The 16,183-nt window shown below is 38.5% G+C and overlaps 2 protein-coding genes across 2 annotated transcripts in view; one reads left to right on the forward strand and one right to left on the reverse strand.

Moving 5' to 3' along the window:
- Nucleotides 1-3,780, reverse strand: part of SNTG1 (syntrophin gamma 1) — a 114,373-nt gene extending 110,593 nt beyond the window's left edge. Inside the window, exon 1 of the mRNA XM_036337673.1 lies at nt 3,647-3,780. The gene's annotated coding sequence lies outside the window, so the exon portion shown is untranslated. The remainder of the gene's footprint in view (nt 1-3,646) is intronic.
- A 257-nt stretch (nt 3,781-4,037) lies between these two features.
- OTUD6B (OTU deubiquitinase 6B) lies at nt 4,038-16,038 on the forward strand. The gene is made up of 7 exons (XM_036337687.1): nt 4,038-4,183; nt 4,792-4,943; nt 7,373-7,453; nt 9,135-9,447; nt 10,233-10,294; nt 13,065-13,171; nt 13,941-16,038. The coding sequence occupies exons 1-7, from the start codon at nt 4,102-4,104 to the stop codon at nt 14,023-14,025; spliced, it is 882 nt and encodes a 293-aa protein (XP_036193580.1). The 5' UTR covers nt 4,038-4,101; the 3' UTR covers nt 14,026-16,038.
- Nucleotides 16,039-16,183: the final 145 nt, after the last annotated feature.

Genomic DNA, 16,183 nt, shown 5'->3' on the forward strand with positions numbered 1-16,183 from the left:
CTGTCTCTAGGTTCTGTGGCCAGTTTCTGTCCAGGATCTTTTGCCATGTTCTCTCGCTAGGTTCTGTGTCTAGGTTCTGTGTCTAGGTTCTGTATCTAGTTGTCTTGTTACATCTGTATTTATACCAGTTGATTCCAATCCTATCAATCTCTATTCCAAAGGTTAGGGCGTTTCTTATCTCCATTCCAGGGAGTAAATATTATGTAGCTTAAGCATGATTGTTCGTAGTTAAAGTGATTAATTACCCGCCTGGCACTTAGTTAAGGTGTTTTATTCCCTCCCTAACTTCAGGGGAAAATCCCTACCTGGGGAAACAACCTTTCTCAGAGAGGTGACCTTGGTTAAAACACATAGTGCCAAGAAGGTGAGCAAACATATTAAGAACAGTATGCCATATATGCCAGGTCCCTTGAAACAGCAAGGATGGACCGGCTCCTGGCAACAAGATTTTATAGAGTACAGAAAACAGAGAAAAACGGGTCATACAAGGAAAGGGGGATGTGCTTTCAAGCAAGCTATGTAAGATCCAAACTGCTGGCTGTTTTCTTGACTTGGGATCTGACTAGACTCCCAAGGTCGCACAGTGTAACTGATGGCCTTCATTATATTTCCCACGGGTGGGAGGGAGAGTTGGAGCATGGGAATGGGCCAGTGTTCCCATTTACTAAACACTTGGTCACTACACCTACACCTCAATTTCAAGACTGGATAGGTAAATTGGTGTTCTTTAAAATATATTTTTATTGATTTCAGAGAGGAAGGGAGAGGGAGAGAGAAATGGAAACATCAGTGATGAGAGAGAATCATTGATTGGCTGCCTCCTGCTTGCCCCCTACTGGGAATTGAGCCTGAAACTTGGGCTTATGCCCTGACAGGGAATAGAACCATAACTTCCTGGTGCATAACTTACACAAGACTCAACTATTTTGAGGCATTTTGACACCATATATAAAATGGTAACATAATTTCTGCTAACCTCATTGAATCCTCATACACACACACACACACAAAATGTGCATAAAAACTTGTATAATTCTATAAAAATATGTAACATAGCCTAGCTGATGTGGCTCAGTAGTTGAGTGTCAACCCATGAACCACATAGTGGATAGGCAGACACTCAACTACTGAACCACACCAGCTAGGTAGGGTTTTCATTTTTTATTAACATATTTCTCTAATTGTTTCTGGGCACTTCACATTTCCTGTTAGAGATAAGGCTAGATGAATCCAATACCCACATCTAAACCATTTCAATATAATCTCTTAGCATTATTTTGAGCTAATTTTTTATTGCGTTTAAGTACAACTAGATATTATGTATTAACCATTATTTCTTAATTGAAACAAAATCTCCTATTTTAAAATCTCCTTCTCTGGGTTTTCTAATAAACTGTTTTTCTGTGGTACACTGTTTTGTTCCTTTTATGTTCATACCCTTCATAGCAAAATTTTTTTTATAATCTATTCACCTCTGACCTTGTCTTTCATTTACTTAAACAATTTTATGAATTTATTTTTATAAGTAGGAAAAACTTTATTTCTATCCAATTAAAAAGTATGAATAACCTTCAAGCAAAATAAACAAAAAAAAATCAATCATACAATTAACAGTTAGAAGAGCATTTACAGATTAGGTTTAGATACTTTGAATTAAGCCCACAGACCCAAATCAGGAAGTCCAATGACAGTCACACTGAGGGAAAGCACTGAATCATCTTAAAAAGAATATATAAGCCGAACCGGTTTGGCTCAGTGGATGGAGCGTCGGCCTGCGGATTCAAGGGTCCCGGGTTCGATTCCGGTCAAGGGCATGTACCTTGGTTGCAGGCACGTCCCCACTGTGGGGCGTGCAGGAGGCAGCTGATCGATCTCTCTCATCGATGTTTCTGACTTTCTATCCCTCTCCCTTCTTCTCTGTAAAAAATCAATAAAATATATTAAAAAAAAAAGAATATATAAAAATCAGTAGTATAAATTATCATAAAGCTAGAAAAGCCCTCTAAACCTTGAAAGTTTTAAATTTAAAATAATTTCAATTAAAAAAAACCAACTTTCTCTCTCAGGTGTGAAATCATGTATACCAGAGTACATATTTTACCTTGGAAAATGATGTTTAATACATTTATTATTTAATATGGATAAGCCCCAAAGATGGTAAGTTAAGCCTCCCTGTAACAAAGGCAACGATGTGACTTAACATAATTCTAAATGTATGCTTAGGAAAACATCTCATCCTCCTAAATATAAGTAACCAGTCATTTGTGATGATGCCTTAAAATGGCATTCTGCCCTATTACTCAGCTAAGGAAACCAAAGAGAAAGGTATTATCATCCTAATCTGTTGATTGCATTTTCAGTTAGAATCAGACTATAGCTAGTCTGGATTCATGTGTTTCCATTCCTCTGCAGAGCAGTAGGCTCATAAAATTCTGGTAAATTTGCAACTTGTTTACTGCTTCTTCCAAATAGATGACTCTCATTTCTCTCAGATATTACCCTGAAAAGGCTCTGGGCCGGCTGCCTGCTTGACTGCTGAGAAGCACCCTCCGGGAGGCTGTTTCTGTCTTTGTACTTCTCCACAATTTCCATTTAATCTCTTCTGTAAGAGACGGTTAAAAGTACAAAAAGCGGATAAAAAAAAAAAAATTCTATTAAAGCATCCTAGAAATGGCTTCATTGAGAAGCTATGAGACTTAAATGAGGAATTCTGAGCCGAATGGAGAATCCGACCTTCTCTACAAGGAACTGGGGAATCCTACTTTCGCCACAACACTAAAACCAATTTTGGTGTCATTATTTTCACTTCCCTTTTAACATAAAACTCCCATCTCTGTTCTGCTCAATATGGCCCCCAGGCAATGAAGGATGCTGGTTTGTGGGGGCAAAAACAACACAGGGGCCCCAGGTACCATTGACATCAGGCAACTAACGAATCAACTTCTTAGATACAGAAGCTACATATCCAGTGCTAAATACAAAACTAACCAAGGAAAGTTCTGTTAAGGCATGGGTTATTGAAGAGATCGATCGGCTGCCTCATGCCCACCCCTCAACAAGGGACGGGCCCTGCCACCTGATCAGAAATTGAACCCATGACCCCTTGGTGCACAAGACGAGGCTCCAACCACTGAGCCACAGGGGCCAGGGCAAAGCTCTATTTTTAAAAATTTGAGCCCATTTGGCTGCCAGGTGCCCTTCTAGTGGGTATCTTTATTGTCAGGGCCCACAGGCAACAAAGGCTGGGGTATTTATGAGGAAAGGAAGGGAAGCAATTACATGAACAGGAGTTTCTGTAGATGCAGATTAGCTAACACAGTGATGCTAATTCACGTGTTTAATTTTTAGCCTGGTTTTATTGTCATTTTTGCAAACTATTGTTTGGATGCAATGGTGTTTTAGGCCGAGTCCAAAGGCCATTTTAACAAATTCCAAAGGTTTGAGGAGTAAGATCTGCGAGGATGGCAGCTCAAACTCCATTTTAAAGTGCCTCTGTTGCTATTATTTTAAACACTTTTAAAACAATAAACAACTTACTACCCACTGTTTGATTGATCCAACGGAGGGATTCCTATTGATAGTTATCAACGGTTTTACTGACGTTTGATTTTTCTTTCTTACCTTTTCTTTTTCCTTTTTTTCTTACCTTTTCAATAGGCCTTCTTAGCCATGGAACCAAAAGTGAGATTTAAAAAAGCAATGGAACAAAAAACCCACAAATTTCCAAAATGGTTCTCACTATGTCATCTCTGCGCGCCTCACATCAGGGCCCAGAGCCCAGAGCGCAGCTTTCTGGCCCAAGGGGCTCCAGGCAGCGAGCTCATCCCTGCTCCCGCCGCGCCCTCCATCCGCAAAGCCCGCCCCGCGCGCCCCGGCTCCCGCTCCCCTCCCGGGTGGGCGTGTCCCACTGCAGTGCGCATGTGCGAGCCTTCCGTTTTTCCCCGCCTCCTCCTGCCAGAGATCCGGCCTATCCGGTTCCGCCTTGAAGGCGGGGCTAGCGCCAGCCTAGCCAATGGCGCGCGGGGTGAGGGGTGAAGGGTGGGAGGTGCCCGCCAGCCGGCGGCGCCGGCTGGTTCCTCCGAGTGCGGGCGCCGGGTGGACATGGAGGAAGGCTTGGCAGACGAGCTTGACGAAGAGGAGCAGCTGGTGAGAAAGCAACGCAAAGAGAAGAAGGAGTTGCAAGGTGAGGGGGGTCGTGGCTTCGAATCCGCCTTGTCCCAGACTTCGCCAGAGTGGCCGGTGGGCTACTCCCTTTCGCCTCGCCTTGCCCCGGAGTCTTTGAATCCTCTCATCCCCAGGGGCACCCCCTTCTCGGCCCCGCGGTCCCCTGCCCCGCGCCCCTCGCGTGCCGGGGTCTGAGACCCTCCACGCCGCCCGGGAGAACGATCCCCGCCTCCCTCCCGGTCTCCCTGCCCCGTTCCTGCCCCGTCACCTGCCCTTGGCCCACGTGGGTGCGTTTGGAAGTACCTCATCTCAATTTGGGGGACTCAATAGGGGTGCTGGAAAAGATGGAGACACTTCCGTCATTTTTATTTTTCTTTTGTCGCCCGCCACAGCCAACTCACAGGGTCGTCAATGAGACGTTCTGGAAGGCGGGGGCAACTCAGCTTCTTCCTCTGGCTCCTCTCGGTCCTTGTCGGGTTGCTCTGCACTCACTCTTGTTGCCATAGTTACGTTTTCTCTACCCTCTCCCTTCACCATCCCCTTATTTCTCATTTCCTCTAACCCCTTGATTTTGGGCTTAAAAAGTTTTTGTTTTGTTTTGTTTTTTTCTTCGGGGTGGATTTCCAGCCAAAATTCAAGGTATGAAGAATGCCGTTCCCAAGAATGACAAGAAGAGGAGGAAGCAGCTCACGGAAGACGTTGCTAAGCTGGAGGCAGAAATGGAGCGGCGGCACCGAGAGGAGCTGGAGCAGTTGAAGCTGGCTTCCCAGGAGGGTCAGGTCGGTCTCCCCCCGCCCACGGTGCTTGACAGCCGTTGTCCACATCCACCGCACAAAAGCGTCCGTTTGGAGGGAGATGGAGTCGCCCTGTCAGGCGCAGGCGTTGTTGCCTTCATTCTTTCTGCGGGTCGAGTGTGTGTTTTTGTAAGGGGGGTCCGCAAAAGAAGGGGCACTTTTAACTCGTCCTTGCCCAGAAGACGGACAGATGGGTAACGTGGACTAGAGGAGGCTTCACCCAATGAAAGTTGGAAGGACAGATGTGTGGTCCCCAAACTGCCATTAAGTATGGTTGTAACGTGGGCACAGTTACTTAGACTTTTCCTGGGCAGGCCCTGGCCGGTTTGGCTCAGTGGATAGAGCATCGGCCTGCGGACTGAAGGGTCCCAGGTTCGATTCCGGCCAAGGGCACGTACCTTGGTAGCGGTCACATCCCCAGTGTGGGGTGTGCAGGAGGCAGCTGGTCGATGTTTCTCTCTCATCAATGTTTCTAGCTCTCTATCCCTCTCCCTTCCTCTCTGTAAAAAATCAATAAAATATATATATATATATATTTTTTTTTTTAAAAAAAAACCTTTTCCTGGGCATAAATTTCTCCAGATAGCCTCATACTCTGCTGTTTGAGTAAAGATACTGTATGCATCAAGTGGGACAGTGAGTGTGAAATCACTTTTAAGGTGTAAAAGTGCTTTAAGGACAGGCCGTGATGAAGGAAAATGTACTGGCTTCTTGGGTAAACTGGGGCATGCTGTCCTCATTTTATTATTATAGCCAATAGGTGCTGTGTGCCACCTACTGTGTTGGACGCATTGCATGCAATAACACACGGAGGTCTTACTTATGACGTAAGCACAGGTAACCAGCCCCATTTTCAAGTGGGAAACAGACTCCCCGAGATTAAGAACATTGTCCTGAATTATAGCATCTGCTCAGTGCCAAAGCCAGATGTGAACGTTGAGTTCTGTTATAATTTTGTATCATGGGGTAGTTTATTCCTTGGGTTTTGGATATCAAAGGTCAGACCCCATAACCTCACTCCATTTCGGTAGCCAGGAAGTTCTTTATGTCTATGCAGAATTCTCCTGCCATAATTACATTTTATTTTGTTTGGTTCCTTTTTGGTCTGCTGTTGCCAGGGAAAACAGCTTGTATGTACTGACCTACAGCGGTTGTTATGTTACACGTAGTCTCATTTTCCTTAACTTTATTAGCCAGTCATCAAGATCCGGGCCTTCTGTGCCCTTAGATATTTTATTGGGCGGTCACAAGTTTGGCGCTCCGGGTGTTTGATTGTGTTGTCACAATCATGGTGTTCCTGTTTGTCTCCCCAGCGTTTTAGTGAGATAGTTTTGTTTGTTCTCTCAGGGCTTTCCGTTTTGAAATTTCTTTCCTGGGTTTCTAGGGACAAAAATCTTTGATTCTTAAGCTACATATTACCCAACTGTTCAAATACAAACTGCCATTTTATTTTGGACTACTAACTTTTTCATTAAGTTAAGCTTGTTTCTTTTCTGCAAGCTGCCTGAATTTTGTCATTACTTTCTCTTTTTGTTTTTTTTTCCAGATGCTTCTCTGTATCTTGCCTATTGTCAGTATGGCAATTTATACATTTTAACAGATTCCTCTGAAAAATATAAGAATACTAATTTCACTAAAGGTGATAACCACTCTTTGAAATCTTAATCTGATTTTGATATTTTGGTCATTTGGACTATAGCCTTGGAAAGTTATTAGAGGCACTGAATGTTGTGTGTGTGTGTATGTGTCATACTAAAAACTAACTTCACTTATTTGCAGTAATAAAATACTAGCTACTAATCCTGATAGTTAAAAGGCTAACATCTTTTTTCTCCAGCAAGTACATAATCCGCATTTAATGTTTAAAATTCATTGTAATGTCTTGGTGATATTTATAAGTTAAATTCTACCTATAGTAGATGGGAAAGGATAGTAAAAACTCAACTTGTTCCCAGAGTCAAGAAGCAATGCTCATTAGGTTCTGGTTAATTATGTTAATGCCACATTTGAGGTTAAGAAGGTAGTAATGCACTGAGCCAACACGGGACCTTGTCTATCCTATGGTACTAACATTTAGAGAAGGAAAGGGTGAGTGCTGAATGTGTTGGCCTTTAAAAGCATTATTTAGATTAATGGGTGGGCATGCTAAGATGGAAGAAAAGCATGCAGGGATGAGCATTGTCTTGGAAGGCTAAAAGGAAACTTCTTGTGGATCTTGCAAATTTTCTCTTATAGAGAAAGGAGACAGAACTATGCTATCTAATACTGACCTACTGCTGTTACTCAAATTTGAATTATGGGATTACACATATTTGTGATTTTCAATAATTGCTCTGATACTTTGAATACTAATTTAAAAGTATGTTTTATTAACTAGTTAATGCTTTCTCTGTTTCTTTATTTTATTTTTTTAGAGAGATTTTGATGCTGTTAACATTTCAAACTTGGTTCTTGAGAATCAGCCGCCTCGGATATCAAGAGCACAAAAGAGACGGGTATGGAAGTCTTTTCACCAAGTATTTAAATCAGTGCTGTGTGCTCAGTACTGTCTTACGTGTTATATAAGAAGAGAGTAGGGAAAAAATGATGGAGTTCTTTGTCAAAGGACCTGAACTAACATTCATGAAATTTAACACACTTAACCTACTGAGTTTCAACTTCGCCTAACCTCCCGTAGATGTTCTCAGAACACTTACATTCGTCTACAGTTGGGCAAGATCATCTAACAATGACTGCACTGTGGCGTATGGTTGTTTATCCTCATGGTCACTTGCCGCTGTCCATCATCGTGAAAAAGTATCTTACCACATATTGCTAGCCTGAGAAAAGATCAAATTCAAAATTTGAAGTAAGGTTTCCACTGAATGTGCATGCTTTCATACTATCGTAAAGTCAAACAAATTTAAGTCAAAGCTTCGTTAAGTCAGGACTGTTTGTAACTATCTTTTTTTCTCCAACCTCAGCTCTTGACATTTTTCTCTGGTATTCTAGCTATATGCGCTCTGTTCATCTGTGTGACATATATTGCTTCTGGTTTTTCGTCCTTCCTAGTCCAACTGTTAAGAATGTTTTCTCTTTTTCTCCAGCCTTCTCATTCTACCTCCTATCCATCCTTCATATCACAAATCTCTCATTGACCCCCCCCCCCCTTTGCCTATGCTTTATGGGAAGATTTCTTATGACATTTGAATAAGGAAAGCAAGGTACAGGATGTAATGTATACCATTTTTACTAAAAAAAAGTTTTGGTTTTTTACACATTGTCTATGAGTACATCTATATTTATTAAAATGCAAAGGAGGCCCTGGCCGGGTAGCTCAATTGGTTGGAGCATTCTCCCGATACACCAAGGTTTAAGGTTCAATCCCCAGTTAGGGCACTACAGGAAACAACCAAGAATGTATAAGCAAGCAGAACAGCAAGTCGATGTTTCTCTCTGTCTCTCTCCCTCTCCCCCTTTCCTCTCTCTCTAAAATCAACCAATAATTAATAAATAAATAAAATGTATAGGAAAAAATCTAGGAGGATATACAACAGACCGCTAGAGCAGGCATTGGGATTGGCAGTGGTCCTTAAGGGGAACTTTAATCTTATCTATAATATTTTAATTTTTTATCTAGAAGAATATATCTGTTATGTGAATAAAATATTTGTGTCTGTGTTCACACACACATTTTCTTCAAAGCTAGATACATATAAGTAGAATTTCTGTTCCCTTCTAAAGGCTTTATCATGTTAATGTACCACTGGTGTAGTGGTAAGTTACAAAGCTTGGTATGAGCCTGGTCTTAAATTTGATAAGGTGTGTGTTAAGAACTAGGATAAGCCAGTTTTAAGACAGCACACTGAAGTCAGTAAGTAAAGTTTTTAGAAACTTGGCATGTAGGCATATAGTTTTTAAAAGTTTTACATTTTTCAAGGAAAAAATTGAGGGCTTTTGTCCCAGTACAGAGCTAGGTTCTGAGTATTCACAGGTGAGAAAGGTAGTTTGTCCTAAAAAAGGAGTTCTCAGTATAGAAGATTCTACAAGTGATGATATCAGCAATAGGATAGTGCTTGTGGGAGAAGGAAGAAAAATGGCAAAATGTTTTAAGAATGATATCTTTCTATCTCCTTAATGAATGTAAATTAGTCCTCATTTGTATGAGTTAACTTTCCTACGTTGTCCTCTTCTTAGGATAAAAAAGCTGCATTGGAAAAGGAGCAGAAAGAAAGGATAGCTGAAGCTGAAATTGAGAACTTACATGGAGCTAGACATGTAGAAAGTGAAAAACTTGCTCAAATATTGGCAGCTAGACAGTTGGAAATTAAACAGATTCCCTCGGATGGCCACTGTATGTATAGAGCCATTGAAGATCAGCTGAAAGAGCGGGAATGCCCTCTGACTGTAGCTGCCTTAAGAAGCCAAACTGCTAACTATATGCAAAGCCACATGGAAGACTTTCTGCCGTTTTTAACAAACCCCAATACAGGAGATATGTATACTCCAGGTAATTTATTTCTCTTTAGTATGTCTTGGTGTTGCAGTTGTGGTGGTTATTGTTAAATCAAGGGCCTCCTGAGACTAAGAATAAGAAAAACGGGTATAATCCTTGTGGGGAAAAGATCTCAAAATTTAGGTAGCATTATTTTCTATAATTTTAATACATAGTAGTACAAGTTGCTTTACTAGGTAGTTAATTTTTTGCATATTTAATTATTCTGCAGTTAAAATATATTATTTTATATACGATGCTGATACAAATAAGGTAAATGTTTCCAAAATAACAAGTGGAGGCCCTATTGGATACTACCTTTGAGAAAGGAGTTTCAACACATTTGTGCTTTTACTCTGATTCTCTTGGCACATTTCTTAAGATCTTACGGTGGAGCTGATTTATAGAGGCTACATTTTTATTCTTTTGGCGCATTCTTTCAGGTGCAACTTTAGGCTTTAACGTACATGTCAAGGTAGTGAATAAGTTGACGATTTGGGGGAGTCATTGCTTGGGATAAGGAGAGGGAATTAGGCTTGTTATATAGTTAAGGCCCTTCCTTGGGTCTCAGACTGAGGGAGGGAAGCAGAAATGCTTTGCTCTTGGATGAAAGGTGGTGGAAAATTGTAGTGAATTAAGTTTGGATCTGTAAGTGGACTAAATTCTGGAGAGTGCAGGTAAAGAAGAAGGAAGTTCCAACCTTGAGTAGTTTTATTAGGAATTGTAGAAACTATAAAGAGGGATTTTATAACAAGAGTTATGACAATTATTAAGTGCTATATTCTGTTTATTCTCTACAGAAGAGTTTGGAAAGTACTGTGATGATATTATAAACACAGCTGCATGGGGAGGCCAGCTGGAGGTAAGTTTAAATTGTTCATAGTGGTTGTGGATTGGTAAATTATTTCTAAATCCCAGACATTTTTCAGATGATCTCAGTTTTTCTTTGAAGATGCCTTTTCTTTACTTACTTGCTGTCTCTCTACTGACAAAGCATTGACTTGTAGGAAGGTAACATTTCTAGGCTTGTCAGTATGTACCTTCAGGAAGGGAATTACAGTTTCATTTTAAATAGCCCAGCGTTTGAGCTGTGGTTGGTGAGGCTAGTGTTGTGTCTGCCTTAGTGATTCCATTTGTGATGCTGCTACTGACAAAGTATTTTTTTTTTTTTTTTTTTTTTTGACTCAGGAAAGTTAAGAGTTTACTTAGGTACCGTAATATTTACCCTAGTGGCTCAACTGATGACAGTCAGTATTGGAAAAGTAACATATCAGTTACATCAGAAATAGAAAACAGTATTTTTATTGAAATTACAGGTCAAGCCCCACCACACAAATCTATTACAAATGTGTCCTGAATTCCTAATTGATAATGACCGACTGGCTTGTAAGTGTAAGAAAATATACCTTTAGACACTTGTAGGGATTTAAACGGGATCATTTGTTTTAGTTCCAATTATTTATCTTACTTTGTTAACTTGGTTTTATTAAAATAAAATAAAACACCTAAGTGGTCCAAGATGATGAGACAGCCTGCGTTATTAGAAAGTCAGGAGATGAGAGGGAAAGCTTTGGGTCCTGGCTTCTCCTCCCTCTTCTCAGTTTTGTGACTTTGCAGGAGTTAGTCAACCTGCTATGCTCGAGTTTCCTAATTTTTGCATGGGGATAATAAAAACCCTGTGCATACTGGGTAGGTCATTTGTGGACACTAAATAAGGCAGGGAGTATATGCATAGGAGTTTGTAAGCTAAAATGCCAGGTGGATGAGTCTAGCATTCTTACTAATATTGTGTAGTGACTAGGCATCTTGAATAGTTTGTGGCAGTTCTGAGTATTTCATTTTAAGAGCTATGTTGTCTAGCCCTAGCTGGTTTGGCTCAGTGGATAGAGCATTAGCCTATGTACTGAAGGGTCCCAGGTTCAATTCCGGTCAAGGGCACATGCCCAAGTTGCAGGCTCGATCCCCAGTGTGGGGCGTGCAGGAGGCAGCTGATCAATTATTCTCTCTGATCATTGATGTTTCTGTCTCTCCCTCTCCCTTCCTCTCTGAAATCAATTTTTTTATATATATATATATATATATATATATTTTTTTTTTTTTTTTTCCCCCCGCCCTGGGTCTCTAAAACTCAGGAAGTTTCCATAGTAGCTTTGTCACTATGTAAGAAGTATTAAAGATGCTTGAACTTTCTTATAAAAATCCCAAGTTAATATGAGAATTTAGTGACTCTTTATAAATTCAGAAAAACCTTTTAAAAATCCTTTGAAGGACATTTCTCATAAACTGTTCATTTCTGAATCCATTTGAAATAAGATTTGTTGTGTTTTTTTTTCTTTTTTAAAAAAATATGTTTTTTTAATTGATTTCAGAGAGGAAGTGAGAGGGAAAGATAGAAACATCAATGATGAGAGAGAATCATTGATCAACTGCCTCCTGCTCGGTCTCTACTGGGGATCGAGCCCATAACCAACCGGGAATCAAACTATGACCTCCTGGTTCATAGGTTTATGCTCACCTGAGCAACACTGACTGGGCAGGATTCGCTATTTTCTTCAATGGGGTAAATTTAAATTATGGTTGAAAAAAATTTCTGAAGGCTGGAAAGAGATGTTAAGGTTTTTTAAAATGTTATTTTAGGTATGAGAAAAAAGTGCCTTGGAGGAACATTTTATGATAGAGTATGAAAACATAGAACCTTTTTCAGATTCCTGAAGTAATTTCTTATTTTTGTTTAAAACTTTCTAAAAGGACTACATTTTAGACAGATTAATGGCGCCAATACATAGATCAAGGCCCTACATTAAAGATTTTCAAATTTGTTTATGAACTTCCTCAGTTTGCAAGTCATTTTATTTCCTTGTCCATGACTTTAGGCAGGCCTCTTAACCATTCTCTGCATCAAATTCTAGGTCTTTAAAATAAGTATAATAAAAAAATAAGTATAACAGTATTGTTCCATAAGGTTATGTGAAGATTGATTGTATTACTAACTGTTATTCATCCACTTTAAGTTCTAATTTTATATTCTGTGGTATAAAATTACTTAAACTTGTGTACTAATTAGATGGAAATTCCATGAAACAGTAGTGCAATTCAGATACATATCTCATTCTATTTGCACCTTGAAAATTACTGAGCAGAGGCTGTCAACCCTAGTTGTACATTACAATCATCTGAAAAGCTTTAAGAAAAATAAACCTCCTATTCTGCGCCGTTCCCTCTTTTTCCCCCTTTCCCTCCAAAATTGTAATTGATTTGGCCTGGTGCTCTAACAATGATTTTTTTTTAAACTTTTTATTATGGAAATTTTCAAAAGTAAAGAGTCTATATAATGAGCCCAATCTACCTATTCCTTCACTTTATTTACTATGACATTGATCTTTCTAAGAAGCTATCATGTAGCCAGGGCTTGAAGCTTTCGAATTCGATTTAATAAATATTATATTTGTCTATTAATTTAACACATATGTATTAAGTGCCTCCTGTGTGCCAGGTTCTTAGCGTATAGTGATAAGCAGAGAGAATCCCTGCTCTGAATGATTGCCCTGTTCATGAATACCTCAGTAGTTTGTGATTTCAATAAGATTTATACTTTTATTTATTTTTATTCTAATACATTTTCTTTCCTATAGCTAAGAGCCCTGTCTCATATTTTACAAACACCAATAGAGATAATACAGGCAGATTCTCCTCCTATTGTAGTTGGCGAAGAATATCCAAACAAACCGTTAATACTTGTGTAAGTATCTAGAAATGTCTGTTTTATTTTTCATAATTAAGACAAAAAGGATTATTGAAATATTTTAGGTTGTTAATTAAAAAAACACCTATGCTCAGCAGAATTAAATAAGCTTATTTATGTTAAAGGCAATTGTAGAATTAAAAAGCATTGCCAAAATGTGAGATTTAGATAATTATTTAAATCTATAGTGATTTATTTTTGCATGTGAGTTAATAATAAAATCATTTCTAAAGGTTAGAAAGTTTTAGGATTAGTTTGAATATTGTTCTGAGTTGACATTAATAATGCTAAAAGTTTTAACAAGTGAAAAAACAAATATATTCATGTTGCCTGATTGTTTATTCTTTAGATATCTTTTTCTTCATATTGTAAAAGTATTTTTACATGACTCAGAAGTCTCCTGAAACACAGCATGGAGAGTTTGCTATCGGCTTTAGTGTTTGTTAGATAAACCTACTAAGGTGGTCATTAATGGTTTGGATTAGGTAAAAATTTTAAGCTTACTGAGTACTCAGAATTTCAATCTCCCCCCCCGCCACCCTAATGATTGTGTTTTATTGGACTTAAACTCAGCAGACGTGGTTAAAGATCTTATGCTTTTCACATGCTGTTGAACTTTTTAAGTAATATGCTTATGCAGTTTATTGAATGATACATCTGTGGAGTGATTCATTCAGAGGGCTTGGTGTTATATGCATAATACACGTTTATATACAAAGAATTACCTTCATCAAAACCAGTCATTTTCTTTTTCTTTTTCTTTCAGATATATGAGACACGCATATGGCTTAGGAGAACATTACAATTCTGTCACGTGGTTGGTGAACAGAGTTACTGAAAACTGCAGCTAGTTTACAGAGTGTTGCACAATTATGTTTTTGTACAGTGTGCCGATATGAGTATTTATACCAAGTGCTGGATTGTTTTAAACGTTACTGAAAAAACAACTACTTTAAATCAGTTTTATGGCATAGCTGCTAATAGGTTTTTAAAAAATAGTCAGAGATAAACTTTAACCAGTATCCCCTTACTGGTATTTTAAACACTTGTACGTCCATTGTGGAGAGCATCATTCATAGGCCAAGATGCAACCCTATTTGCTTATATTTTTTATTAATATGGGATCCTGAACATTCTGTTGAAATAAATCTTAATGTTTTATTAAAAGCTTTCAGTAACCATTTCAGTGTAATTTCTCTTGAAGATTGCAATACTGTGGGGATGGTGATAGCAAATTTAATTTATCCTTATAAAGAAACTTGATTGCAGTAACCTTGGTATTAGTGAAATTAATGCTGTGAAGCTTTTTTATTTCCCCATCCAAGTGCAGCCAAGAAGCTTGTTTTAATGATTAAGAATTTTAAAATGTTTTTTCTCAGATGGGAATCAGTAGTTAAAACTGAGACAGATTCAAAATATATAGGTGTTCCCTATCAGATTTAAACCTGTAAAGAATTATAGATTAGCCTTTTATTTTTGTGTCATTTTAAAGGTCCCAACATACTAATGTCTGATTAATTTGTTACTACTTGCTGTTTCTTAAACTTCTTATTTTCAGAACTACAAATGTTTGTACTCTTTGTGGTGTTTTCTCCTTCACTGCTCAGCTGCTTTGCTTTCCTTGCACTTTTTTCCACTGAGAAATGATTTGTGACCTCTTACCCATGAACTGCTACAAGTTGAAGCAGCACTGTCAAAAGTGTCCAAGGCCAAATATACTTCAAATCCTTCCTCTTTCCCAATTTTTTTTACAAAACCTTTCTCTTTTTGCTTCCTTCTCTAGGATTAAAAGAAAGCCTTTTTTACTGTTATTTTGTTAGCCTTTTAATGTCCCCTTTCCGTAACCTGAAGTATTTGAGAATGTTTCTATCACATGTATAGATCAAGCTGAAAGCCACTCTTTAGGAGCCAGACTGTGTAGTACAAATCAATATATAATACCTTTTGGTGTGAATGATTTATCTAGCTCAGATTTCAAGTTACACGTAACAGTATTCCTTCTAAGAAGATAGTACTCATATATACAAATGTGTCTGGTAATTTGATAAAAAAGTATTATGAAAATTACACTTTTTTTATTAGATCTGTCTTTCCCCAATTAGAAAAAGCTAGTAACATTTAGCATGAAGTTTATAATATTTGAATTTTTGCTTTATGAATGCAACTAATTTTTGCAGTTAAATATCAGGTTTATATATTAAAAATGGGTGTCAGTCTCATTGATGATGTGGGAAACTGGTCAACTAGAGCAAGTAAGTACTGCATGAAGGTATTCCATTTCAAGAGATTAAAAGCCATTCTGCTGCCAAGCAAAATACATTCTGAAGGCTGCCTGTTTTGAGATCTGAGTTTTCTTGGGGCTCTGAAATTTATAAAATAATGAAATTATAAAATACTAATCATATTTGCCCTTTATTTTGAAGTAACCTGTTGCTTTAAAATTAAAAGATAAGCATTAAGAAGTAATAAAATAAGGTATCATGAAACCTAGTTATTATAAATTTCATCTACATTTAAAGCATTGGAAAATACCTTATTGGTAACTTTTTTTTTTCTAACAAGATGAGTGGCATTTTCTTGATTATAGGTTTATTTTTAATTTGTATAATTTTTTAAAATTTATCTTTATTATTGAATGTATTACAGATGTCCTCCCTTGCCCCCCCATTGTCTCCCTCCAACCTGTTCATGCCCCCTCCCCAGGACTTCCCCACGCTGTTGTCTATGTCCATGGGCTATGCATATGTGCATATAACTTCATTGGTTTATCTCCTACCCACCACCGCCCCTCTGAAATATGTCATCTTTAAATGGTTGATATGGTTATGAACAGCATTTGTATGGTTAGCTCTGTTTTTTCCCCATAAAACTTTTCAGCGGTTCTCAACCTGTGGGTCGCGACCCCTTTGGCGGTTGAACGACCCTTTCACAGGGGTCGCCTAAGACCATCCTGCATATCAGATATTTACATGACGATTCATAACAGTAGCAACATGACAGTTATGAAGT

The sequence above is a fragment of the Myotis myotis genome, unplaced genomic scaffold (assembly GCF_014108235.1).
Source record: "Myotis myotis isolate mMyoMyo1 unplaced genomic scaffold, mMyoMyo1.p scaffold_m19_p_16, whole genome shotgun sequence".
Lineage (NCBI taxonomy): Eukaryota > Metazoa > Chordata > Mammalia > Chiroptera > Vespertilionidae > Myotis > Myotis myotis.